Genomic DNA, 27,217 nt, shown 5'->3' with positions numbered 1-27,217 from the left:
CCCCTGCTAGACACATTCATTACAGCAATGATACGGGGATGCCCAGGTCATACTGACTGCTGGTGGCTGCTCCCAGCCGCTCCCCAGTCCAGGCCAGCTGCCCCTGGAGAGAGGTCTGCCCATGAGAAGGAAAGAGCAAAGCACTATGTGGTCCTGCAGGAAGATACTGAACTGCTGTTGAGAAAATACAGGGATGCAGCGCTGCCAGCAGTGACCGGGTGCAGACCACAGCCGCCTCCCTCTCAACACCACGCAAATATTCAAGCCATGTCCTTGGCAGGTAGGAGGAGGAATGAAGCAGAAAATCGTATGAGACAGGCTGAAGAGTGTTCCTGCCAAGACTGAAAAAAATGAAAAGGAAATTTCTCTCTACAGGCATCGTAAAAATCCCACTGTAGGGCTCCAGTCTTGTCCGGATCAAAGGTGCACAGCTGGCAAGTCCAGAGCTGCCTCCTCTGCAAACCAGGCAGGAAGCTGAAGCTAAAAGGAACCTGCTTTCTGCCTCCAACACCATCTGCAGTGACAGGGATGTGGAGAATCATTTGCTCTGAACCAAACCGAGTGTCCCAGTACAACCCCAGCTCTCTGGCTTCAAAGAAAAAAGTTACCAGAGGAAGAGGCAGATGTGAGCCTGAACACAGGCAAGAAACACCCCCAGAAGCCTGTCCTCCATGCCCTCTCTGGGACCAGAACCTTCAGGGCCATCCTGCAGCATGGCACTGGGGTATCCTGCATCCCTCTCCCCTCACCACGCAGAGCCTGGGCTATACCATTGGTGCAGAACATCTTGTCTGTGCCACCAGGCTGCTGCTCCCCTTGCTGGGCTCTCCTCAGCAGCAGCTGGATGTTGCTTCAAAGTTTTTATTGCGGTGGGTAAAAAAAAAAAAAAAAAATAGAAAGGATTTTAAAGTTGACTTCCTAGGAGTGTGGTCCCTCAAGAAGAAAGCTCACGATGTCCAGCTGACCACCGGCCCTGAGGCCAAGCTGCTTTTGTTCTGGAGGACTCTGCATCTTGGAGCACACGTGGGTTTTGACCATGGCAGAAGAACCTGAGGAGATGGGGTCACGATGCCCCTGTCTCTTCACCCTAGCTGATGACACCACGCCAGCTCTGCCCATCAACGGCACCGCTGCTCGCTCAGGTCTCATCCAGACCTCATGCTTTACAAGAGCAAAAAACCCCATCCCAACCCTGTTGGCCATCCAGTGGCTGATTAGCTCAGCCACAACCATAAGCATCTCAACCTGACCTGCATGCTCTGCCTCCACTTTGCCTGCATCACCTGCTCTCCCATCCTGGCTGTGTCACGGTGTTTCTCCCGTGACTGGTGTCCCCCACCCTTGGGGACAGTCCCCACAGCCAGGGCAGGGATGGGGCAGGAGAAGAGGGCTGTGCCCTCCCAACCTGCCTTCTCCACCAATGCTGAGGAACCTCTTGGCAAAATGAATAAAACAAAACCAAGAAAACTGGGTCCCACAAGACTTCTAACTAGAAAGGCTTTTGGCCAAGTTGAAGAAGAAACTAATACTGAATCAGTCCTGCACAGAGCAGCCAGTTTTGCTCCCCAGTCCAAATTCTTGCCTCCAGAAACATCAGTGACACCCTCCCCCTCCATGGGTCCGTGTGTAAAACCCTCAGAAATGCCCATGGGAAGGCCAGCCTGAGAGCAGGTGCCCAGAACCCTCAGTAGTCCTTGTCACCATAGTCATTGTAAAGGACACTCAGCGTCTGCTCCTCGCACGTCTTCCTGAGGTCCCGGCTGAGCTCCGACCAGTCGAGCCCATAGGGCTTGATCTCGCTGTAGCGGCAGGCGAGGTACTTGAGGGATGAGCGCTGGAGGCTGATCTTGGGCTCCTGCAGGAGGCCATTGCACCAGCTGCTGAGGTCCCCCAGCTGCGAGAGGATGAGGCCAGCCTTCCTGCAGTGAGGGCGGGCAAGGGGAGATGCCAGGGGGGCGATGGACAGCGAGGGGTGGCGGGGGTGATGGAGACACCACGGAGAGGATGGCAGGAAGGACAGGAGGAATGTATGAGGAGAGAAAAGTAAAGATAGTTAAGGACACCATGGGAGCTCCTTGAGGGAGAAGAGATAATGCAAGAGCAACTGAGCGGAGCCTAATGCTGCCAGGACAGGAAGGGATGGCAGGGCTGGGGGGGACACACCATCCCCAAGGCAGCACTGCAAGCTAAATCCATGTGAGAATAGCCCCTACCCAGGGCAGAGATACCCATGTCACCATGGCAGTGCTGGGCCTGCTGCACTGGTCTTATGACTCACACTTCCCTGTCCTGTCCCTCTTCTTCCACCATGTGCCACCCACGCAAGGCCAGGTTTGCTGCGAGTTTGTTAAGGAGACAGTCACAGGTGTAGCTGTGAAACTCCCAGCACCTCCTTGGGGTGGATATCACCAAGGACTCAAGTGGCACCACCTGTCACTGTTGCAGCTACTGGACCCCAAATGTAACAGGATGGGAAACTGGGAGCCAATAGCACTGTGGGCAGTGGGGATAAATGCTAAAGAGTGTCAGGCGTGACATATATGGCCAGCCCAGAACAGTGTCACCATGTGTGTCCTCTCCTGTATGTGCTGCATAATCAGGAGCTATGCTGGTTCATGGCTTGGTGTAGGACACAGAATCACAAAATGGTTTGGTTGGAAGAGATCATTTTGTTCCACTCCCCTGTCCCGTGGCAGGGACACCTTCCTCTTGACCAGGTTGCTCCATGCCCCAACCTGGCCTTGAACATTTCCAGGAATGGGGCATCCACAACTTCTCCAGCCAGTGCCAGAAATGCACAGTGCTGGGACCAGCATGCCAGGACACCCCAGAAGATGAGGGAGATTTAAGAAAAGAAAAAATCCAGATCAGAACATCATGCCTGGCTCGTGAGGGTCTGTGTGGAAGGCTGAAGGTGAGATAAAAATTGCGATCCACATAGGATGCGATACCACAAGACATCAGTACAGAGAATGACACTCCCGCCACACGACTCGTAATGCTTAGCAGCAGTTTAGGAAACGTGTCCTACAGGACACTGTGCAAACCAGAAGGGATACACTGGGGCATACATCGGACACATCCAAAAATCTCTGAGGGAGCGGGGGATGTGGCAGAGCTCCCTGGTTCTTTGCACGTGTGTTTTGCAGCTTCCAGTTGTGGAGAACCACATGAAGAAAGGCAAGTCACTGCAGCAGCAGTCTGTAAAGAGCCACAACCCAGCCAAGGAAGCCTTGAGAGATGGTCAGGTGGCAGAGGGAGAGGAAGTCCAGGATGAATCCATCTTCTGCAACAGACATACAGCACACCCAGAGCATCATAACCTCAGTGCAGGCTTGTCCTGGTAGTGAGAAAGCACTAAATTACCAGCCTCTTGTATTGGATGAGACATTGGAACAGCGCAGAGGATCATGGCCAAACATGACCTAAGTAGTGTTCTCTTCTTTGCAAATTTCTCCTCTTAAAATCATGCTTCTAATGTTTTTATCAAGAGAATCAGTTCATACAGATAAAACACATTGTGTTCATTTTAAACTTGTCTCGCACTTTGGGTGATCTCCAGGGAATCTGGCAACTGTGGAGGCAGTGGATTCAAATGAAGCATCTTGGTATCTCACGTGCCTGGAAACCCAGACAAAAGTTTAAGTGATGAGCTGGGATAAGTTTCCTACCCAGCTACAAGGTCAGCTGGTGGTTTAGAATACTCAGGGAAGAGAAGATACACCCCCTTGGTAACTAACTCAGCCTCTGCTCAGCCCAGAACAGGCAGCAGTCACAAATCATGATGCTGAAGGAAAAAATCACATTCTTACTGGACATTCTTACTTAGGATAAGCCGGGAGGGCTGGTTTGACAGTTCATGGGTGTGTGTACCAACCATGAAGGAACATGCACTGCCTCTCCAAACCTCCCTCCAGGCCAGGTACACCATGGCAGAGCTGCTTGGAGAGGAATTAATTTACCCCAAGTCCAGCCAGAGCCAACCTTGGCTTTCCTGGAGAGCAAACCTTTCAAGGTTTGGATGTGACCGCAGCTCCAAGGGCCCAATCTGGAGCCACTGAAAGGTTGTCCAGTTCTGCAGCCACATGACACCTGCCACCCCAGAGCTCGTGTCCAGGGCATGCCAGAGAGTGCTTAGCATGGTGCTGGCTCTGGAGACAGACACCCAAGCTGGCCAGCCATGAGAAAATAGCCAAGCTCTCACTTGTCTTGGTCTCTGCATCTGACACCTGAGCAAGGTGCCACAAGTGCCTCTCCTCCTCCAGCATTACAGGTACCCTCATGGGAATTTCTACCTTAAATGGTCCCACAGATTTTGGCTCAAAGCCCATAGGCACCGCCAGACTTCACTAGGCTTTGCACCAAATCCAGCTTCCACTTATTGCTTGCTTTTTTCTCCATTTCCTTTCCTTATGCAAAGACCAGGACTCTCTGCATCCCTTCTCAGAGTGTGAGGGAGCGATTTGCTTTCGTAGCCTCGGACAAGTTATCTGTGCACTCATGACAAGTTATGCTTCTTCAGTCCAGTAGCCAGCACTGCCAAGAAGGGAGCTGAGTGCACCCCAAATGAGCAGAGAAGGAGGAGGCCTGGATGTGTGGAGAAGGAGGGACATGGTAGAGTCAGTCGCGTGGGTCCACATCCACGACTTCAAAGGAGCATCAGTAACAGTCAAACAAACACTGTCTGCTGGCTAAATAATGTCATCTGCAAGTGATTTGTCCTGTCACCACCAGTCTGGGTGCTTCGCCCTCGCAGACGATCAAACAGGAGGTCTGCTTTCCAAGATTTGTCATCACCAGAACCCGCTGCAGCTGCCTAAATGCCTCTTTCCAAGTAGTTCGAGCTGCAAACACTTCATCAGCAACTTGCGTCATCCTATCCTAAGCACTCCAGCGTTTCCAGAGGGTGCAGTTAACCCTCTGGCTCGTAGATCCACGCAGCAAATGGTATCATTTGGGCAACTCAGTGGCATTTCTGGCTGCTCCGTGCCAATGCACCTCTGCCTCGCGGGGCTCGAGGAGGCAGCTTCCACCCCGTGTTCTGGCTGGTCCTCGGCTTCCTCGCTGGGGCAGAGAACAGCAGTGGCAACTTTCAGCCTCTGTGATGGCAGCAGCTCTGTGACGACTCCAGTCTGCCACGTAAGGAATTTTATGTGCTCCCCATGCAAATCACCACAACAGATGTCAGATGGTCTGTGCAAACTGGGGCTGGATTTCACATCTGGAAGTGGAGACAGAGCGGCATCCCCACAGCTGGGACTGAGACAAAGGTGAGACGTAAGTCCAAGCCTGCTGATCCCACTTGGTGTCAGGGGAATGAGGCAACCCTGGGCAGAGGAGCTGCTGGGAGCCTCTGCCCTAGAAATGGCAGACATCTGTGCTGGGATGTCACTACTGAGCTTGGAGGTTGTGCCTCAAAGAGCTCATATTTCTTAGGACACAAATGGAAAAGGGGAAAGAGAAGAGACCCCAGCTTCGCTCCAGGGCGTGAAGGACCTGGGCATGACCAGGAGACAAGTCCAAGGCACTAAATGCAAGACAGGCACAAGCTATTTGCTGAGTGTCTCTGACTGACTAGCAGAGGTTTGGAGGACAGAGAATGTACAGAGAATCTCCTGTCCTCTGCTAGAAACACACAAGTGATCACCTGGAGAAGCAGGGCTGGAAGACAGACAGTGGTGAGACCAGCAAGAGGAGGTATGGGGCGTGGTGTAAGGTGGAGGCCATGAATTTCACACACAGGAGCTCCTGTTGACGTACATTTGAAAGTAACCCTGATTTCCAGATGAGGTCACAGCTCTGGTTCTTTGGAGGCCAGATGCTATGAAACACCACTGCAGCCCACGCAACCTCTCAGCCCAGCTTGCTAAACTGACTGGAATCATCTGCGTTACTGGGAAACCACGCAGACTAAAGCAGATGCTGAAGGACACGGGGAGAAGGGAACATCTGGCTATCTCCACAAGCCTGGGACATTCTCAGGCAGCTGGAGGGGCTTCAGTGACCTGGAGAAGCCTGAGGAGAAGACCTGGTGCCCATGAAGGCACAAAGGGACTATTTCAGACAGGAAGAGCTCAGGACACACTCCTCCAAAACCTGCTGTGGCAGCTCAGCACTGCCTGGGCACCAAAAACACTCGTGTCACCCCCACACAACCACAGATGTGGACCAAAAGTGAGGAAATGCACAATTCAGACCTCAAGTCAGTCCTCTGCCTGCTGGGGACCAGAAGTTGACAGAGCTCAGCACACAGAGGTGCATTCAACTCAAGCCAAAGCCCAGGAAAAGGCAGAATCCGATCTCCACTCCTCAAAGGGGCATTATTTTTCCAAGACCTTCTGCCTTTTTGCCTGTGGCATCAGCTACCAAGGGAAAGAGAGAATCCCATCCCTTTGCCACTCTGCATAGCACGAGCATACTTGGCCACACTCTAGGGACAGTGTGGGGCTGAGGGGATGGACAAGGACGCTGGGTTGACAACAGTCAGCCACTTTCCACCTTGTCCTATGTTCATGCTCCTTGCACGTGCACAGCATCCAGCAAAACAGAAACCCCACTGTGACACTCTATCACCCATCATCGTGTCATGACACTTGCTAAAGAGATGCCTTCCTGGTGGCCAATATCCATGAGGGACAAGCTTGCTGATGGGCAGGCCTGCCTGCCTAGCCAGCTCAGCTCCCGAGCCTACCTGGGCCCCAGCTCATCTTCACAGCGCCAGGTGAACTCCCCAAAGCTCTCGTAGTGCTGGTTGTAGTGGTAAAGGACTCGGTGGAGGCTGGGGGAGCCCAGGTCCAGCAGAGTGTTGTAGGCTGTCTGCTGCTCCTTGCCGCTCGTGTAGCCGTTGAAGAGGTTGTAGATCTTGTCTGCTATTTCTGGGCAGAAGGACAGGGGGTGTTCAGGGGGGGGCAAGGAAAGGCATGAATAAAGCCCACCAGGCTTTATTATATATATAAAGCTCAGTAGCTCAGTTCTAGGGAAACCAAGACCAGAACCAAGATTTGTCCAATGAGTTATGATTTATATCGTATCAGGACAAGGTCCCAACAGAGGAGCAACAGACTAGACGGCATTCCCTGGACTCAGCCCAGGTTAGCTTCCCACAATTTGGTCTAATTAAGAGAAGAAATGGGTGGCACCATCAGGTAGTGTTAGTGAAACACCATTTATTCACTTTCAGAGGACATATGCCTCCTGAGGCCCCCCATCTCAGCCCTCCACACCACGGGGCAGCTCCTGGGCCACGGTGGGTGCAGGAGATGTTACAGCCAGGACACGAGACGTGTATGGGACTGTGCTGGAAGGGAGAACTCCCTGCTGTCAGTCCCAAGCACCACAGTCCAGCAGCTCCCTCCATCTCACCTTGAGCTTTCACATCATCTACCACAGGGCAGGGCGTCTTGACCGTCACATCACTGGACCTGGAACGTCTTCCTGTGTTGTCAACTCCCCAGAGTGTGAACCTGGATGAGAAGGGAAAAAACTGAAGCTCTGGGCTCCCAAGACCACATGGAAATACATCAAGGCAGCATCAAGCAGGATGACCACAGTCAGGGTGTCGGCACTGCCACAGGCGTGGCACAGGACACTCACATGTAGGTGGTGTCGGGCTCCAAGCAGCGGATGATGAGGGAGATGGTGGAGGAGAGTCTGTCAGGCACTTGGGCTGGCATGGCACAGGGTGACTTGGCACCAGAGATGATGTCATCCACGAAGCTCAGCACCGTCTCTAGGGAGAGAGGGGAGGATGTGCCACTGGCGATGACACAGGTGTCCCCAGGGCTGTGGAGAGCCTGTGCCTGCTACCACACAGGCTGCCTGGTGCCAAGGGCGACCAAGGCTAATGCATGAAGTTGGGGTAAAGCTGGACCCATTGCTTTTCCAGCAGAGTTCACCCCCATGGTATGGAGCTGCCCCTTCTGCAGCATGGTGGGCAGGAGAAGGGCTGCTCTCTCTTCCACAGGATGTTTGACTTGTTGCAGCATCCCCTTGCAAAGAGGAACATCTCCATCTTCTAACATCTCCGTCCCACTCTCCCTAGAGAAGCAGTGGAGTCCCCACTCACCTGTCTCCACCTTGGAGTGGTCCATTCTGTCGGTGACCTTCTCCTGGCGGAGGAGGTAGTCGACGATCTGCACCCCAATGGGGGGCTCCGAGTGGCCCCACTCCAGTACCACCAGTGTGCTGCTGGGCTCATGTACAGTGGAGAGACGCAGGCTGGGGGACAATTTTTGCATTACTCTCTCACAACAAAAGGGATTCAAAGCCATTAACTCACAGCAGAGAGCAACCTCAGGAGAGAAGTGACTTCCCCTCCCTTTCCCCTCCTGGCTCTGGGCGTGCTGGTCCAAAGGACTCATTCACTGGGGTTGCTTTACCAGGGTGGATCCACAGCCAGCTCTGCAGTCCTCAGCTGAACTTAGAAAAGACACTGCAACTCTGTACTCTCTGCCTGATTTCCAGGTCACCCATCAGTTTGCAAACCCATCCCATAAAGGCACACAAGCCCCACCACCTCCTGCCACCACACTGTTGGCCATGACCACCTCTTTGCAGACCCATTGCACCAAAGAGCCACGCTGGGCACGTGTGGAGACCTACATGGGGTGTGGGAGAGGCGCACAGGTGGGCAGCCCGTCAGCCCCGAAGGCACTCGAGTCACAGCGGCACCAGTCCTCGATGACATCCCCGCTGCCCGAGCACCACAGCAAGCTCATGGTGGCCTCCTGCAGGAGCTGGGAGAGAGGAGAAGGGGTTGAGCACTGGGCAGGCAAGCTCCCATCCCGCCAGCGTTTGTGCCAGTGTTCATCCATCCCCTGGTGGGCTCAGCACAGTCCATCCACCCTGGAGAGCAGGGCTGGCCAATGGGCAAGGGCTGCCACGGCTTGACATGATGCCATCTGGGCAAGCTGCCTCCAAAGACAACCACGCCGCCGTCCTGCCACCCCTCCTGCCCACTCCGCCACCCCCAGCACGCGGCTCCTCACCCGCTGGGTCTGGTTGTTGGTGACCAGCTCGTAGAGGGGGGCTGCTTTGGTGACCTCCAGCAGGATGGGCTCGGCTGGCACGTCGGGGCTGGAGGCGGCGTGGCAGAGCGGGCAGGAGGAGGGGCAGCGCCCGCGGCTCTGGCACTCCATCCGCACGCCGGCTGCCATGCGCTTGGTGCCGGACTCCGAGAGGCTGGCGATGTACTCGGGGAATGTCAGCACCTTGGGGTCCCGCTCCCGCTCCTCTGACTCGTCTGAGGGGGAGTTGCCTGGAGAAGGGGGGGAAAAAAGTGACACCAGGGTGGGCTCCAAGCCATGGATGATGGAATATGAGGGGGCTGGAGCTCTGCCTTCCACCCAGGAGAGAGGCAGTTCTTCCAAAGAGCTCCCTGTATCCTTAAGAGCTGTTTGCTCTGTAGGGATGGAATGCTCACTGGTGTTCAGAGGAGGAATCAGGACTGAAAAGCCCACCCTGGCCTCTGTGACTGCAGGTCCTCTGGTCTCCCGGTGCCTCAGTTTCCCCAGCCCCATCCCTACACCTGGCCTGGGACAGACCACCCTTGCAGCAGGTCCCCACGAGAGGGAGCCTCCTTCACGTGGCTGGACACTCGTGAAGGACCTGCCTGGGCACCTTCACATCACACTGACTCCCCACCAGAGCCCCCTGCCGAGCTGCTCTCCTGCAGAAGCCCTCCTGGCCCTACAGCTGAATTCTCCACTCCTCTCCTTCGGATCCCAACCAAAACTGATGCCACAGAGCGCTTTGGAGACCAGAGACAAAGAGTGTCAGGCCAGGGGGAACAGCAGTGATGCTGACCTGCGGCCCCCCCACAAAGGTCTGCAGTCAGCAGCACCGAAGAGCTCAGAGTGAGCAGGGAAGACCTGCCAATGCTGCCTCATGATGCCCAGAAAGCTCCCGAGATGGCTGCAAACCCACTGAGCCCCCGTCCAGCCCCTCCAGCCCTCTTACACTCAGTCCCCACTCAGGGAAATGGAGATGGGGAGCAGGTTCTACCCTGCCAACCCTCAGGTGACCCTGCAACCTAACAGGCTCAGAAAACAACAGTGCAGCAGGAAAGCATCGACACAGTCTATGCTTTTCCCAGCTCTGCACAAGGATGCCTGACACTGGGTGCCACCATGTCCCCAAGGCACAGGGCAGCGAGCCAGACCCTGCACTCAGTGGCCTTTTCTCCAGCGTTCCCACAGCAGGAAGTATTTTGGCACAAGAGTCCAGTATCTTCAGCCCTTGCACAGAAGTCAAAAAGGTAAAATCTGCCCATTGCTGCTGCGCCCTGGGTAGCATCACCCTGCCATGGCGAGCCTTGCCATGACGGGAAACAGTGCTCTGCACACAAAACCCCTGCCAAAGGATGGCCCTGGATTTATACAGAAGAAAGAGGGGCCTAGAGGGACCACTGACAGCAGTTGGTGGGGTTGGAGGAAGCTGAAGGACAACCAGGCAAAGCCTCACCCCCAAGGACAGGCTCAGGCCATCGCTAGTGGTCACTTGGCACGGGCTGGCTGCTGTGGGGAGCCACCATGGAGCATGTCCATGGCTCAATAGGAAAGTCTCCCTATAGCAAGGATCTGTGGAGAAACAGGCCAGCACTAGCCCGTCCTCGAGGCTCCTGCAAAGAAAACAAGGCTGTTAAAACAAAAGCTGGGACACAAAAGTGTTGCTCTGCTCCCCCAGGAAGCTGGAGATGGATCACTTTAGGCTGGCTGTGAATTGCAGCTTAGCAGGCACTGAGGAAAAGCAGAGGAGCCGGGGAATGATTTGTCTCTTGCAATTTCTCAATCAATATCCAGCCCCTGACGTTTGCAAACAAAAAGCAAAGGAAGGAAAGTGGCAGGTGCCGGAGTGAAACCGAAATGTGATATTGTGGGTAGGAAAAGGCTGCCAGACCTGAAAAGCCTCCAAGCAGGAAAATCAAAGAGGAGGAAATTGCAGGAGAATAAAAGAAGTACTTGTAATCAAGAGGTGCTACATCTGGAGACAGCCTACAGCCAAAACAGCAACGGGTCTGTACTCTTCCTGGTGGGCTTGTGAAGAAGTCCAGACTCCAGGAGGCCTGAGCCCACAGGGTCCAGACTCAGGCTTTGAAAGAAGCCCTTCCCACACAAGAGCCCTGGGGACATAACAAATGTCTCTGTGGCTGGGACATAGCAAGAGCAGCACCACAGGCTGGTGCCAATACTGAGAATTAGGAAGCTTCATGATGGAAATGATGTGTCTGTCATGGTGCCTGTGAGCTCCAAGCCCACGCTGCTTGCACCTGGGAATTCCTGGGCAGGAGCAGCAAACCAAGATCACCTAAAAAGCAGCAGCTCTGCTCAGCATTCCCCATGTCCAGGCTTGGGAGCTGGCTTTTGCTTGCTGCCCAAGCCTGGCTGCTGCAACCCACCATGCCCAGCACAGGCAGGAAAATGCCTGCAGGCAGCTTTGCTGAGGCCAGCACAAGAGACTGCAAAATCACAGAATCTGAGAATAGTTTGGAATGGGAGGGACATTGAAGACCATCTCGTTCCAGTCTCCTGCCACGAGCAGGGACACCTTCCACTAGACCAAGTTGCCATGGTCCTGAGGACAGATGACAGCAGGCAGGAGTTAGGCTGCCTCAGCTTTTGTAAAGCTGCCATTCCAAGCGGGCACCACCTCTTCTTCCACTGGGGATCCCTCACAGCTCACTGCAGCCAGGGCACCGGAGGAGATGCAGCAGTGCCAGATGCCCTCTGCACCATGAGGAACTTCCCAGCTCCCAACTAATTCCCAGGCATTAAAAGCACAGTGCTGACAGCCCGGGAGAAGGAAACACATTGGAGGGAGGAAAGTCTGGCTGTGGGATGCAAGTGGAAGAGAGCAGATATGGCAGAGACAAAAGGAAGGGAAGAACAAGATTAAAGACAACAGTTAAGTCCAGAATGAGGCAGGATGGCTTGGCAGGGTTGGTGCACTTGTTTTTCATCTCCCTGGGGCTGTGGGTATTGATCTTTCTTTTTGGCCTGGACTAGTCCCTGCTGCAATCCATGGGAATCCTCTGTCTGGCTCCAAAGGGTGAAAGAGCAGGGTCTAAGTGAGACAATGACGTGGGAGACGCAGTCCTGGCACAGGCAGGGCACTTTCCTTGCTGTGCCAAAAGCAAACCCCCGCTTCCCACTCCCCTGGGGTGGCTGTGAGTGCCCTTTCCAAGGGTAAGCAGGACTCCTACCTTTGCTGATGTCCTCATACTCCAGCCAGAGCTGCCGCTGGACCTGCCTGTTGGGATACCAGATGGAGCAGGACTCCTCGAAGCCGTACACTGCCTCCTGGATGTAGTGGTTGCCAAACTGGTCCAGCAGCGCCACGAAATCTCCACGGGAGGTAGCTCCATCCAGAGAGTGGAGAGCATTGCTGAAGGCTGGGAAGTAGATGGAGGAGACACCCAGCTCCCAGAGCCCATCAAGCCCTTGCCACCTCCCTACACACTTGCAATGGGCAACCAGCCTTTGAGCCCATCACCTGCCAGCAGAAGGCTACATCACCTCTTGCCATCCTTCCTCCCCTTATTCCGCCTGTCCCTGCACACTTACACTGGGAGATGGTCATCTGGTTGAGCCGGACATGGTACATGATGGACTGCACCTTCCAGTGCTGCAGGAGGGGGTACCCAGACACCTCGCTGAAGTTCACCATCCCTGCCAGAGAAGGGACACAGGGACTCAGTGCCACTGGCTAGCCATACCTCACTGTGGGCATGGCTGCAGCCCTTCGTGCCTGGGGCAACACAGCCAGCAAGGTGGGAAGAAGCCAGGGAAAAGGGTTGTGTACACACCACATGCCCCCAGGGAGGCACTGAGAGCTGAGGGTCAGGTGGTCCCCAGAAATTAAAATGATGGCTTTGAAGGAAAACACGTAGGCTTGTTTCATTCTGCCGTCTGGGGCTCTGCGCTGGGAGATAATGAGCCTCCTCCTCCATCCCCTCCTGCCTCCTTCCCAGTGCCCACTCCCAAGGCATGCCCAGGTGTGCTAATTATTTCACTAATGAGAGCTGCGCTTTTTAATGAGCTGTTTGCAGGCCTGGGAACGGTCACCGTCACGCCACGCGTGCCCAAGTGCGACTGGCCAAGAGACCCTGGGTCCCTTTCGGCTGGGACTGAGCTAAGTGGGCAACAGATGGACGGGGAAATGGCTCGCCTGTTGATGCTAATGTTCCTTCAGGACATTATGGAAATGCTGGGGCTGAACAGGACCCAGGGCTTGTCCTTCTCCTTCAAAGACATCCTGTTCTTCAGCCATGTTAGCTGTGGGAAGCCAGAAATTCATGGAGGCCACGGGCTGGGTGGCCACTTATTCCTGCCCAAGGCCCATGGCAGCTCAGCTTCCACGAGCAGAGGGACAGAGAGGCCACCAAGGCTCAGACAAAGGCCCAGCACGGGACCTGAAGGGTGCTCACAGCTCTGAATTTGGTGACCAGAGCATCCCCAGAGTGCCACAGCAGGATGCTGGGACAGGCCACCCCCTCCCTCGCAGCTCCGGTGCTGCACAGCCTGCACGTCACGCCTCCGCCCGGCAAACTCTGCTGCTAAACAGGCACCCAGCAGGAGTTCAGGAGGATAACAGCGGGCATCCCCCCCTCTGAACAAGAACTGAAGGCAGAGGATAAGCAGGATAAGATCCTTTGCCTTCCAGCGCCTCTCTCTTCAGCGCTGGCTGCTGCCGACAGCTTCAAAGCCTTGCTCTTCCATGCAAAGTGTTTATGTAAAAACAGCCCTTCCTTACTCAGCAGCTCTGCCTCCCGTGTATTCACAGCCATATCCAGATCTGCTTCTGACAAGCACAGAATATTTTACTTATTTTCCTTTTTTTCCCCCTTTTTTTTTTTTTTTTTTCTTTTTTTTCCCCCCTTAATCAGCCACAAATGCCAGCAGAGCAGTGGGAAATGAATAGGATAATTTACTGGCTTTTACCTCCCCAGCATAACTGCCAGTGAAGTGCTGGTCCCACTGTGATGCTGGGGCTGAGGTGGCAGTGCCTTCCTTACATCCATGTCACAGGCAGGAGAGCCCCACTGGCAGGCAGGTGTTCTCCAGCATCCCCAGGCAGGGTGGAGCATCCCCAGGGAAGCAGGAGTGACCCACCCATCCAGCTCTCTTGGGGAAGCTCAGCCCTGCAAGATCCCACCAGCACCCTCCTCCCTGGTGAACCCGCCTGCACGCACACCTTCATCACCATGCACCCTGTCAGGGCAAGCAGCACCCACCAGACCCTGGATACAGCCCATGGGTGCTCCCCAAAATCCTCCTGGAAGCTCTGCCAGGCAAAGGGAATGCACAAGGTCTCGTATGAGACCAAAACACCTTACTAACCACATCCTATCCTTAGTAGCTTCTCGATGCCTGGGCCCTTTCAGCCAACAGCAACAAACACCAAGGAAACAAAGGTTATTTATGGGTGCTGGCAACTTGGAGAAAAGGCAGATCCTTGAAGGCTCTCTGGGAACCCACGATAACTTATCACTTGTGGCCCGTGATGCTCTGGCACAGCAAACCAAAACATTTTGGTTTGGTGGCACTGGGTTCATTACATTAGCAAAGAAATCAAAGGTAGCTGGAAAACTTTTTTTGCTTCCGAAAAAAAACCCCAAGAAAAATCCTTTTGCAAATGCCCCAAATATTTGATGGATGCTGGAGCTTTTACACCCCACAATTAATTTACAGCCTTTGCCTCTCCTTCATTTTTAATGCCTTCCTCTTAGGCTGCTGGTTCCTCTACATGCAGCTGAGCATGGGATGCTGAAGCCAGACTAGATATATCCCATGGTAGATACATCCTGTGGGAGGTTCAGGTGCTGAAGCTGGACAAGCTGGCAGCTGCCTCACTGGGAGAGACACGAATCTGGCTGGACTCACTCACCAGTGAGGAACTCAGGGTCGGGCATGGGGTCGGAGAGCTCCTCTTGGCACTGGTTCTCCAAGGGCACTGTGGCCACCACCAGCCCATCCGGCAGCTGCTGCTCCAGGCCCCGGGCAAAGTTGTTCTGCCTGGAAGTGGATTGCAGAGAGAAGAGCAAGGCTGGAGGACAGCAGAAATGACTGGGATCATCCCTGCCAGCGAGGGACCCATCCCAAAGAAACGCCTGGCACTTCTCCTTTCCTTCAGGCACAGATTAAAAAGATGTCTGCTCTTGAAGGCAAGTGTCAGATGCGCCCTCCCCACCAGCCTCTCCATCTTCTGCAAGGCGAAGCCAGACACAGATGGACCAGGCAGCCTGCTAAGGTCCAGCCCCAGGCTCCTTCCCATGCCTTCTTCAGTGAGGTCTGACCCTGCTGGGGTCCCCTCCCTACGTCTGCAACTCACCTGAACGTCCCTTTGAGCACCTGCCCCGGTGCCACCTCCTTGGAGTGGTTGTTGTAGCCATAGAAGATCTCCCCGAAGAGCGTCTGGTTCATGGGCAGCTCGCGGGGCTCGCCGCAGTCCCCCACCTCAGGGCACGACTCCGAGATCAGCTGGCACGACCGCCCGTCCGTGCCCAGCTTGTAGTCCTCGATGCACCTGGGAAGCCAGCACAGGCCCCACTGTCAGCTGCAGCCCCCCACAGTGGGGACAGCCACAGGAACCGAGGAGACCCCCTCCATCCCAACCCTACAAGCTCGGGGCGGCAGCAGCAATGGACAGCAGCACCTGTGGCCAGGGAGGTGGTGGGTCACTCACCCACAGAACATGAGGATGTTGTAGAGCAGGGGGTCTTCGGGCAGGGGGACCATCTGCTGCAGGCACAGCTGCTCGCAGCCCCCGTTGAAGCCATCGGAGCAGTCCACGCCGACGTGACGGTCATAGCAGCCCGTGCCATCCTTCATGGGGCTCAGCCCCGTTGGGCACTAGCAGGGTGGGGGAAGTAAGAGGTGAAAAACCCTGGGAAGAAATCTGTCTCTGGGGCTGAGGTGGAAGGCAGGGCTCCAGCACTGCTCTCCACTGGAAACTGCAGCCTGAGCAGTGCTCAGGGGCTGCAGGGAGGACAGCAGCAGCACCATCCATGGCTGAAGATATTCCTCCTGCACCAAAGCCTCTTTGCAGCCCTCAGGAGCATATCCCCTGAGGTGGGAGCCCTCCAAGCCATCCCCCACCAAGGCAATGTGCTGGTATCAACCCCACTCTCCAGCAACCCAGCTCCGGTGACCAACAAAGCAGCACTGCCCTTTCCAAACCCACTGTTTGTCCACACAGCCTCATCACCCCAATGTCCAGCTCTGGTGACATTGCAACAGTGCGCCCCAGCCCCACAGATTTGGGGCAGAGCAGCTGTGGTGGTGCCAGGGCACACACGTGAGTGATATGGAGCCTCCCCCAGAGCCAACAAACAGATGGACTCTTACTGCCTCGTCTGTGTGTGTGTGTGCAGCAACAGAGGAGATGCCAGCCCAAAAACATCTTCCTGCTACAAAATCAACCTCAAAATATCCACCCTGAAGTGGCATTAAGGGAGGAAGGATTCCCTCTCTGGCCCCCCCTTCCTTGCTCACGCACCACACAGCCCGTCGAGTCCAGCTTGCGGTCCGAGATGCAGCGGAAATTCTTGCTGCAGCCCCCGTTGTCCCGGGAGCAGTCACGAACGGGGCCAAAGGAGTCGAGAAGGACCTCCAGGCTGTCGAAGGAGGACGAGGTCATCAGCTCTTCCCTGCGAGGAAGAGGAGGAGGAGGAGGTGTGTCACTGCTTCAACGAGACGTTGTGGACGCATGCACGACCGTGGCTGCTGCGTGGGTTTTTCCAGAGCTCAGGTTTTCCTCAGGCTGACAGTGAACTGGATGGCAGCCAAGCTTTTAGAAGGATGCCGGAGCTACTGAGATAAGGAGGAATACTGCCAAAGGCTCAGCTTTGCAGGCACTAAACAGGGGTAGGTTAATGGATGTACTCATCTCCACCTGCAGAACGTGGGATGGGGATCCCAGCTCTGTTTGCTGAAGGCCCTCCTGAACTCCCTCACCCTGCTGTCCCACCTACCTGACCTCCACTGCATCCTCCATCACCGTCATGTCAGTCTTGCACTTGGCTGAGGGGTTGATGGCCAGCTCGGCCGGTGGGATGACGAAGCTCTTGCTCAGGGGCAGCCACATGCCCTCCCCCAAGGTGTAGGTGAACCTGCCAGGGAGAGCAGGGCACAAGGGGAAATGCTGAGCCTGGAAGGTTGTCTCTGCCCAAAACCAAGCCCTTGAGCCTCCCTGCTGCCCTGCAGGGATGCCAGCCCAAACTAAGGTGTGTGGGCAGGGTAAAGTGGGGTGGCTCCTCCAAATACACCCAATGATTCCCAAAAATAGCGTGTAAGTTAAGTAATTTAAAAACAAAAGGCACTTTCATTTTCCATAGAAACCCTCCTTCAGAGCCGAAAACTCAGCCCTCACCGTGAACAGAGAGGAGGAGCGGACGGCTGGGTACCCAGCACCCACATGGCAGCAGCAGGGGCATCTTCCCAGCCATGCTCACGTGTCCCCAGGAGGTGGCACAGGACAGCCGTGCTCAGCCCTGCCAGCTGGGCCTCCTGCATGAGTTGTATTTAAGCCCCAAAATGTGCTGAGCAGGTTGGCTTCACCACTTACCGAAAAATCTTGTCAGAGGGCTGCTCGCCCAGCACCAAGTCAAAGCCGCGCTGGAAGATGGTGTACGGCCACGGCCTGGAAAAGGAACCCAGTAGGATCACACCGGCCTCGTGTCCCCACTGCCGCTCACAGCCCAAAAGGCTTCCCCTGCTTAGCCCCCAACTCACTTGCAGAAGGGTCCTAGGGTAGGATGACTCAAACCAAGCTGGGACAAGGGGATAAAATAGCCTCAGATCTGAGATCTCAATTTTGGGGTCCCTGCGACATCAGACTCTCATCCCAGCCCCAAGCTGCCAATAGGCCAGTGATGTATCGCAACTGGATTTTGGGGGTACGGTGCACTCCAGCCACCCCCACATCCCTTCATGCTTGGTACCACCTGCCTGCTCCTGTTTTAGGGATTTGCATCACAGCTATGGAGCTGCAAAAACAAAACCAAACTGCAGCTGGACCCTCTCTCTGCGAGGCTTTTGCCAGGGAGCACATCAAGCCTGGGACCGCAGTTTCACCACCTGCCTTATTACCCTCGTGCTTCATTGTTCCAGGAGGGGGAGCTTTGCAAAGGGGACTGAGAGGCAAGGTGGAAGCTTGGAGCCAAGCAGGAGGCTGGAGAGCTGATGGCCCCATGCCCTCCACCCCTGCTGTTGTAGATAGCACAGGGTGATGAATGATGAGCCACTAAGATTTGGAGGCCGGTGCCTTTCAGTGGGACACCCTTTGGGACATGAACCCCCAGCAGCACAGCCCTGCTGGCAGACTGTCACTTGCAGAGCGAGACTGACAGGAGACCCAGCCATGGTGGGCTTTGAATGAGGCAACATGAACCCCGCTCCCGAACCCCAAAACTCCAAATCCCCTTTGCAAGAGCTCAGAGCTGGGGAGAGAAGGAGATTTTCCATCCCATCGCATCACTGCTGCTAAAATTCAGAGTCAGAGTGTCAGGTGCCAGTGACAAGCCCAGGGATTTTCTCTAGAGGCTCTCCTGCACAAGCACTTTAATTTGTAATCTGAAGTTATTTCAGCCAGGACAAAAATAATAACGATAAAGAAATCCCGACTGCAGGATTACAGCACGCCTTCTCATTTCTTCGCTGGGATACAATGCTGTTCTCCTGCCCAGTCAGCTGGGAGCTGGGGATTACATTCAGCCCACAGATCGGATTGCCTTGAACGAGGTCAGCTTCGGCCAGAAAGAGATGTGCTCCTTGTGTCTCGCCAACACCTCGAATGCTTCACGCCTCCACCTTCCAGTGCTCCTGCAGATGGGTTTTATTCTTGCTTCTGAGGAGCACGTCGGGCCGGGAACAAAAGCAGAGGCTGTACAGAAGCGAGGTATTGTTCCCCCTCAACTCGGGTGGAAAAGTGGTTGTGGAGAGCTGCTCTTGGCTTGCAGCAGAGCTCAGAGCTGGGGCACGTGCTGCAGAAGCACGGTGGCTGCCAGGCCCCCGCCTGGTGGCACATCTGGGAGCCCATAGATGCCAACACACCCAGGACATGGAGCCAGTCGTGTGTTTGGACCCGCCTGGGAGATTGAAATCAGCACCCAAGGCCATGTCGTGTCCACCCAGGATGCAATTCCCAAATGTGGCTAAAATTCTTGTAATCATAGAGTCCCAGAATGGCCAGGGTTGAAAGGGACTTCAAAGATCATCTCATTCCATCTCCCTTCCACTAGACCAGGTTGCTCCAAGCTCCATCCAGCCTGGCCTTGGACACTCCCAGGGATGGGGCTGACACAGCTTCTCTGGGCAACCTGTGCCAGGGCCTCAGCACCTTCACAGTGAAGATATTACGATGAAATTCTAATACCTAATCAAACCTGTCCTCTGTCCGTTTGAACCCATTACCTCGGTCCTAACCCTACATGCCCTCGTAAAAAGGGATGATGGCTTTGATCCAGGGAAGAGGTTTCTGTGCTCCAGGAAGGGACTGTGTGGCATCTCCCCAGCCTGCCGCACTTTTCCCTTAATTGGGGTGAAAAGAAAAGCCCCTTCAATGCAATGTTCAGCCTTTAGCTACATCCCTACATGGCAAGAGAGAGCCAGTGTTGCCAGGCACCACTGAGTCTGTGAGGACATGCACCTTCTGCAGAAAGGCCCTGGGACGTCCTCCACACAAGAACTCCGGCTCAACGAGCGACACTCACCCATCCTCATCTCCAAGGAAGCTCTCCAGGAGCTCAGCACTGATATTTCCACCCACTCACTCTTGCTGACTTCTGCCTTCTGCTGCAGAGGACCGGGCAGCATTTGCTCCCCCAGGCACACCTTACCTCCCCCACAGGGCCTTTTGCCCCTGGTGCCTCTGCCACTGTTTCACCTCCTCCTTCCTCTGCACGTGTCCCCACATGGCTGCCTCCCTCCCCACATGGATGTGTCCCTCCCCACACTCCCCACACGGCTGTCTCCCCGCCTGCTTTCTGCAATCACTGGAGGCACCTCACTGCTCTGGTTTGGGTTGTTCTCGGTGGGCATTTTGGCTGCGTGGTCTTTGGAGCTCACAAAGAAAGGTGGGACCAATCAGCAGCTCTGCAGCTGATCAGGTTGGATTAAATGGGCCAGAAATGACAGCTCTCAGCTCCCTGCAAGCCTTAGCACTCAGGCAGGCATCTGAAACAACAAACTGGGGGATTACCGGGGCAACTGAGAACCAGCAAATTCCCCACACTCAGCCAGCAAGCTCCCAAGGCTGAAGTGCTGCCAGTGCGTCCCCAGGATGATCTTAAGCCTCTTGGCTTTTCCAGACGGACCATTATCTGGATGCTTTGCTCCACATCTGGGCTTGAATGGAAGCTCACAAAACACCTGCTAAGCCCTCCAAACCTGGAGCTGCTGGTGATGCTTTGAACCAGCTCAACAGGGCCCCGGCCATGCTTCAATTGCAGCCTCCAAGGGATGAGGCCAGACTGACTTCTAGCATCAAGAACTGTGCTCCAGCTTGTCCTCACTGCCTGCAAAACTCTTCCAGACAAGATGGGTGGGAGGAGGAATAAGCCCAGCGCTGGCAGGACGCGACCACCAGGAGCTAACCTGGAGCAGCTGGTTTGAGAGGAGCTGGCAAGAGGCTGGAGGGGCTGCAGGAGAGGGTCTCTGCAGAAGGCACGAGAAGCTGCTGCACAGGAGTTTGACTGAAATGTCACTAGCAGAGAAAGCAGTTGGTTGGTACACGCTGAGATAGGTGACTTCACATCTGGTCCCCTGACCTTCTGTGCTCTTCAGGGTTTCCAGCCAGTGTGCAGCACAAGGATGGCCACGCCAAACCCCATCGTGGCCACAAAGCACCAGCTCCAAGTGCCTGCCGGGACAGAGCTGCACCTGCGATCCCACCCCTTCCCCGGCAGCTCAGGAGCTCAGGCCCAGGGTGAACAGACCAGAGCATCCCCACGGCACCTGTGCCCCTCCTGCACCCCAGGACCCCGAAGTGGGGACCCATGGAGACCCAGCACCTGGGTCTTGTTAGAGATTGTATAGTATCAGTTATCTTTCTGTTATTATTTTTTTTAGCTGGACCCAGCACCCAGACCCTGCCGGCGGAAGGGCAGCGAGCAGATGTCACACGAGCACCTCGGCCCATTGCGGCTCCTCCCCAACTTCGCTTTGCAACAGCTTTGCTCGGGTTTCAGCTGCTGGTGCCTCTCCCCTTCCCACCCCCCACCCCTCCCGCCCTGCCATCCCTTGCAAGCAGCTCTTTATTATTAAAAATGCTAATGCTGGCACTTTCTCCCTGGGCTGCCCATAAATCTGCGAGGAGAATGAGGCGGGAGGAGGAGGCGGATGGGTGGTTTGGTGAAAAGGATCTGAAAGAACGAGGAGCTTTTTATCACGCTGTCCTTCAGCTTGCAAAGCCGAGGCACGTAGCAGGGGATGGAAAGAGGCAAGGAAAAGAAAAAACAAGATAGAAAAAGGGGTGGGGGAAAAAAAAGGGAGAGAAAAAAAAAGGGAGAGAAAAAAAAAAAGACTTTGGGCAGGAAAAGTGCTGTCCTTGTCACTTCAGTGTGTCCCTCGCTCTTCTGTGGGATGGGGAGCAGATGATGAGCGGGGATGGGATAGGAGGAGCAGGTGCACTGCCAGGATGGGGATATGTGTGTGCGGAAGAGGCGGGATGGGGACAGGAGGGGACGGGAGGGGACCTGGGGGAGCAGGGCACAGGCTGATGCACTAATTCGGGTCCTGTGATGGAGTGAAAAAACATCTGCAAGGCTGCGGGCGGGCGGGGGAACAGGGGTGGGGCAGTTTGCCATCTGTTACAGCAGGATGAGAGCACCCAGCCTGACATGTTCACCATGTCACCTTAAACTGGCTTAAAACCTCCCCAGGCCAGGGTGAAGCCCCTTAGAAGTTGAAAGAGTAAATTGATAAAGACTCCTTCAATGCAGAGCACCTTAAATCTCAGCGGGGGAGGCTGAAAAGAGCACCCAGGGAACTGCTTGTGCAGAGGGGAAAGCCACATGTGTGTGTGATGGATCTAAGGGCTGGGATGAAAAAGTACAAATGCAGGCAGGTAACAGTTTATTAACTAAAGACAGAATGAACTGGTTTGATTTTTGGCGAAGTTATACCACAAAAAGAACCACAGAAATTTGGTTTGATGAGCAGAGATGAAGCAGGGCTGGTAGGACTGCTAGAAACTGCATCCTACTCGGGAAACATTAGAGTAAGAGCCGAAAAGCAGCTAATTAACAATGCATATCAAAGCAGGGAGACAGACTGTGAACACACAAGCAGCACCAGACATATTTGTTTAAAACAGCTGAAGAGCAGCACACACACACCAAAAAAAAGAAAAAAAAAAAAAAAAGAAAAAGCAGCTGATCAAATGTATCTGCTACCCATGATCAAAAAGACCTGAGTTTTTGAAAAACTGAAGAAGGTTTAGGGTCCGGACACGCTGGGTAAAAGATGCAGTGCGGAGGCGTGGATCTCAGCCTGGTACCCAAAATACACACAGCACAAAAAGCTTCTCACTGCCATCACCAATGAAGTACAAAGATGAATTCGCCTTCATGAGCAAAATTAGATGCTACTGAGCGAACAGACACCGAGCCAACTTGTCAGCACTGTAAATAAAAACAAACCAACGGCAAAACTAGCTAAACCAAAGGGTTGAAATGAGTTTTCAGATAAAAAGGCCACCCTGAGAAAACAGAAGAGGTCATCTCCAGAACACGTCCCTCCCAAGTTTGCCAAGGGATTTGGCAAATCGTGCTCTGTTGACCAAGCGCCAACATGGTTTCCCTGGGGACTGACCCGTGGTGGCAGCACATCACTCCAGCACTGGAGGGCTCAGAGCATATTAGACAAACAGTGGTCAGAAACTATTCAGGCACAGCTGATTTTACCTTGGCATGGGGGCAGAGAGCAGGAGATTTGCAGACATCTCTTTCAGGTGAGCCTGCAGGCCACCCGGTTGGGCTGGAGCTGGGAGTGAGCTGGTGAGCCCAACAAAAGACAGCATGGCAGCTCAACCTCCACCCCAAAAAACAAAAATACCAGCTTACAGCTACAAGTTACTCAGCTAAACAGGCTCTGACAAGATGGTTCTGCTAGGCTAAAGAGACTTCATCACAGTCATGACCTTGTGGAGGCCAAAGGTTCATGTAGAAGAGACCTCCAGCACCACAAGCCCTTCCAGGCAGAGTTGCACTAAGCAGCACCTGGACATCAGGAACAGAGAGCAGAGGAGGAAAAAACCTCTCATTAAACACCAAGCTGCCCTCAGCATCATGATGCTTAGTGTGAACATGCTTTCAAGAGCCCCTAAAAATAGCGGAAGCTGCAGGTAGGGATGGTGAAGTGTGGTTTCAGCTGCTACCATTTTGTGAAACAAAAATCTGATGAGTTCAAGGGAGAAACACAAAATGACCCCGGTTTCAGGTGGCTTCAGAGAGTTTTCTAAGGATGGTGACCCTGCAGCATTGGAGCCTTCTCGATAGCCCAGACAAGGGCAGAAGGACTTTGACAGCCCCACCATGGTTTAGGGCTGTGTTGTACCTCAGGGAAAAGGAGAACTGCCAGGTTTCTCCACCCCAAACAGAAAAATACTTTGGAAATGCTGCACATGATTTGTCATAGTCAACTCCAGTATATAAGAAGAAACACAGGAGAAGATGCACCCTGGCCAGGTATGGATCCTGTTGCAGGAGAAAAGGCAGAGGCTCCTGTGGGAGCATCAGGTTGGAGACGGATCTAAAAAAGCAGCCCCAAATCCCCCAGAGGAACAGAGGAGGTCCTGAGCACCTTTCAGGTGGGCACTGCTGAGGCCAAAGCTGCGTCAGGAGATGCAAACAGGTCCAGGGGGCTTCAGGAAGGTATCAGTCCTTCTTGCCCTTGGCTTCTCTCCAGCTTGTTGCCATCTCTATTTTTTCCCAATTTACCTGAAAGCAGCACCTTTTTCTCTGCTTTGCCTTAAGAAAGCGAAGCAGCTAAATCAGGAAAAAGCTAGAGAAGGGCAGTGTGCATGGAGGAAAAGCGTGAAGCTGCAGACCCACGCCCAGGAGCAAAGGAGAAGCAGAGGGTCAGGAAGCCAATGTTTCTCCACAGTGCTTATCCCATTTTATTACTAGCCTCGATGGACAAAGTCAATTTGCTTTTTGCAAGGTGGTGGGCAAAAAAGCTGCTCTGATGGAGGCAGAGGCTGGCACCAAAGCCACGTGTGGTCATGGGTGGCTGTGGGCTCTTTCCACCCACTCTGAGACACTCCTAAACACAACATATCCTCACACAGGCAAATCCCTGGCAGGGGAACACCCCCCACACACCCCAGCCCATTGCTCAGTGCCTCTTACGAGATGGCACAGAGGAGCTGGGGTCACCCCTCCTGGACACTGGCCCCTGGGGACAAACAGGACAAGGAGCTGTATTTCTGCCTGTGTTTTCCTGGCCCAGCAGAGGTACCTTGCAGAGGTTTGGGGACCATCACCACACCATGCAGCACATCCTCAGCACGGGGCCAGCCGTGCCATGAGCATCACCCCGGCTCAGGGCACCCAGAGCAACAACTTGTCCAACACAGTTGGTGCTCCACGCTGGGTTTAGTTGCTAAATTGCCTTTAAAAGGATAAAAACCAGAGAGGGGGCTGGAGACGGAGCAGCAGTGCTTCCCCCAGGGCCGCAGTTCAAAGGGACACAGCAGGGCCGGCCGGCACTGACAGCCCCCCAGCACAGCCACACGGAGCGGGGAGACGCCAAACCCAGCCTTTGATGATCTTTCTCTCCCCACTGGGAAGACTAATGACTTCAGAGAGGACATCCTGACATGTGCAGGGCCACCAGCGATCCAGCTGCGGCATAATGAGGTAAGGGGATAAAGAAGGGTTTGGAGGTGCCGTGGGACCTCTGAATTTGGGGGTGTCTTGGCTTTCTGCACACCACCTCCAGCCATTCCAGGTGCACCTCACAGAGACGTGAGGGTTGGGGGACAGATGGAGCACCCCCTTGAGGATCAGAGAGAGATGGGAACTTTTGGAATGCACCGCCGAATTGGTGCTGAAACACCAGAATCATTTCCCTTAGCACCTGCAGGGGTGTGAAGCTGGGAGCAGACCGTGACTCCTGTTCCCTCAGCCACAGTATCAGAGCATCTCATTTTCCCAGTTTTCAACGGGGACCTCGGCCCGACCTCAGCCCTCCTCTGATGCCTCACACACCCAAAAGGAAAGCCCCACAAAGCGCAGGATGCCCAGGATAGCGTGCACAAGGCAGCAGGGGAGGAACAACCTCCATCTTCTCCAGGGGGTGTTCACTCTAAAATGTGACAATGGCTTCTTCTACATCATTCCCGATTATTTCAAAGAACAGAAATCCTCACCTCCCACAGACCTGCTGCAGAGCCCAGCTGTGTGCTGACCTTACAGTTCACTGAGGTCCCTCTAACTCTGCCACCCAAGAAGTTACCACAGCCCCGCTCTGCTGCTCTGGAAGCCCAGCAGCTCCATGTCAGGACCCTCCAAGCCGGGGCACTCACCCCTGGTTCGTCCCCCACTCGTTCCGGATGCAGAGGTGCTTGTGCACAGGGTCCTTCATGTAGCCTTCATAGCAGAGACATTCCCCTGTGGAGACAGGGACATGAGGGGCGTGGGAGAACACACATGGGAAGGCTTTCCATGTGCTCCCCTGCCCACTGCAGCCTGCAGCCACCCCAGGGCACCTGGCAGCTCCAGATTGCACATGGAGAAGATGAGGAAGCACCTTCCCACCACGGCAGGGTTCCGGAGGCAGAGGTGAGCTCACAAACCCACCCCAACCTCGACGACACTTACCAGTCTCGGGGTCACACTGGTGCTCACAGGGGTCGAGGAGGCGCCGGGCGCAGAGGTCCAGGGCCCAGGGCCCACTGGAGTTTTGCTGGGAGAAGAGGACGACCTGTGCTGGGTTCAGCCAGTCACTGGCATCCAGCTGGCTCCCCTCCAGCAGGATGAACCGGCTTCCTGCCACCAAGACAAGGGGAGTCAGTGCCAGCAGCCTGCTGCTGTACCCTCCACCCCACGATGGTCCCCTGCATCCCATAAGGGACCCCTCCATCCCGTGCTGTTTTCCCCCTCATTCCTGTGATGGGTCCCTCCATCCCCTGCCCATTCACTCCATCCTGAGGCAGTCCCCTCTGTTCCACAAGGAATCCTCTGTCCTGTGCCCATCCTGTCTGCCCTATGACAGCCCCCTCCATCCCATACCTGTCTTCTCTATCCTATGACAGCTCCCTCCACCCTGTGCCTTTTCCCTCTGTCCCACAGCAGCCATTTCCATCCCACATCCCTTCCCCTTGGTCCCACACTGAGGTCTGATCCCTCTGTCCCACAGTGTCCTACATCCCATGATGGTCCACTTAATCCCATATCCGTTCCCCTCCAACCCACATTAGTCTCCTTGGCCCTATGCCCACCCCCTCCATCCTGCACCAAGCCCTGTGTCCCCCAACAGCCATCTCCACCCTGTGTCTGTCTCTTCTGTCCTGTGCCTATCTCCCCCATCCCGTACCCCTCCATCCCTTGCTCCCAGCATGGTATACCCTCCATCTCACACCAGACCCCTCTGCCATGGACCCACCCCCTCCACCCCATAACAACCACCTCTGTCTTCCACCCATCCCCTCTGTGCTGTGCCCACACCCTCCATCCCATGCCCACTCCCTCTGTCCCACACTGGTGCCCTCCATCCATGCCTGTTCCTCTGTCCTGCCCCCATCCCGTCCATCATTCCCCCCCTCTCCTCCATGACACCTCACAGAGTGGGGCAGGAAGAAATGGGGAAGGCCACGGGGTGCTCACCGTCAGCGATCAGGTGCTCAGGGACGTGGAGGGTGATCTTGACGACCAGGGGGCAGTTCATGTGGGAGGAGCACACCAGGCTGATGACACAGCTCGTCACACTGATGAGGGTCAGCGTGGTCTTGTTCACAGGGCTCCGGGGAGACCCCACTGCAAAAACAAGGGAGCACAGTCAGACCTGACACCTGCAGGACCTGGGAAGATCTCCAAGTGCAGCCAGGGGACCTCAGGATGCAGAGACCCTGCCCAGCCCCCAGGAAATCCAGCATCAACCGAACCAAATGGAGTCACTTTGGACTTTGAAAAGCATGAAGCAGCCTTTGCCATGGGATTCTCCATCCCTCTCCCCCGCTGTGACTAGGATCCTCCAGATCCCCCAGAGCCCTGGCTCTC

The 27,217-nt window shown here is 54.8% G+C and overlaps 1 protein-coding gene across 2 annotated transcripts in view; it reads right to left on the bottom strand.

Annotated features, from left to right (window-relative positions):
• Positions 1-1,509: 1,509 nt before the first annotated feature.
• The window catches only part of ASTN1 (astrotactin 1), a 52,170-nt gene continuing 26,462 nt past the window's right edge, over positions 1,510-27,217 (bottom strand). Inside the window, exons 6-23 of one of the 2 annotated variants that reach the window (XM_069022828.1) lie at positions 26,825-26,974; positions 25,799-25,987; positions 25,525-25,609; positions 17,563-17,637; positions 16,970-17,107; positions 16,495-16,645; positions 15,682-15,848; positions 15,328-15,522; positions 14,884-15,011; positions 12,561-12,665; positions 12,200-12,388; positions 8,988-9,256; positions 8,602-8,735; positions 8,066-8,217; positions 7,594-7,729; positions 7,363-7,463; positions 6,692-6,875; positions 1,510-1,919 (exon numbers count right to left, since the gene is read on the bottom strand). In XM_069022828.1, the coding sequence (XP_068878929.1) occupies positions 1,685-1,919; positions 6,692-6,875; positions 7,363-7,463; positions 7,594-7,729; positions 8,066-8,217; positions 8,602-8,735; positions 8,988-9,256; positions 12,200-12,388; positions 12,561-12,665; positions 14,884-15,011; positions 15,328-15,522; positions 15,682-15,848; positions 16,495-16,645; positions 16,970-17,107; positions 17,563-17,637; positions 25,525-25,609; positions 25,799-25,987; positions 26,825-26,974 (2,783 nt within the window). In that variant the 3' untranslated portion in view covers positions 1,510-1,684. The remainder of the gene's footprint in view (positions 1,920-6,691; positions 6,876-7,362; positions 7,464-7,593; positions 7,730-8,065; positions 8,218-8,601; positions 8,736-8,987; positions 9,257-12,199; positions 12,389-12,560; positions 12,666-14,883; positions 15,012-15,327; positions 15,523-15,681; positions 15,849-16,494; positions 16,646-16,969; positions 17,108-17,562; positions 17,638-25,524; positions 25,610-25,798; positions 25,988-26,824; positions 26,975-27,217) is intronic. The other variant, XM_069022829.1, reaches the window with a different exon arrangement.

The sequence above is a fragment of the Aphelocoma coerulescens genome, chromosome 8 (genome assembly GCF_041296385.1).
Source record: "Aphelocoma coerulescens isolate FSJ_1873_10779 chromosome 8, UR_Acoe_1.0, whole genome shotgun sequence".
NCBI classification, from domain to species: domain Eukaryota; kingdom Metazoa; phylum Chordata; class Aves; order Passeriformes; family Corvidae; genus Aphelocoma; species Aphelocoma coerulescens.
Note: the sequence above shows the minus strand (reverse complement) of the source record. Positions and strands in the feature narration are given on the sequence as shown.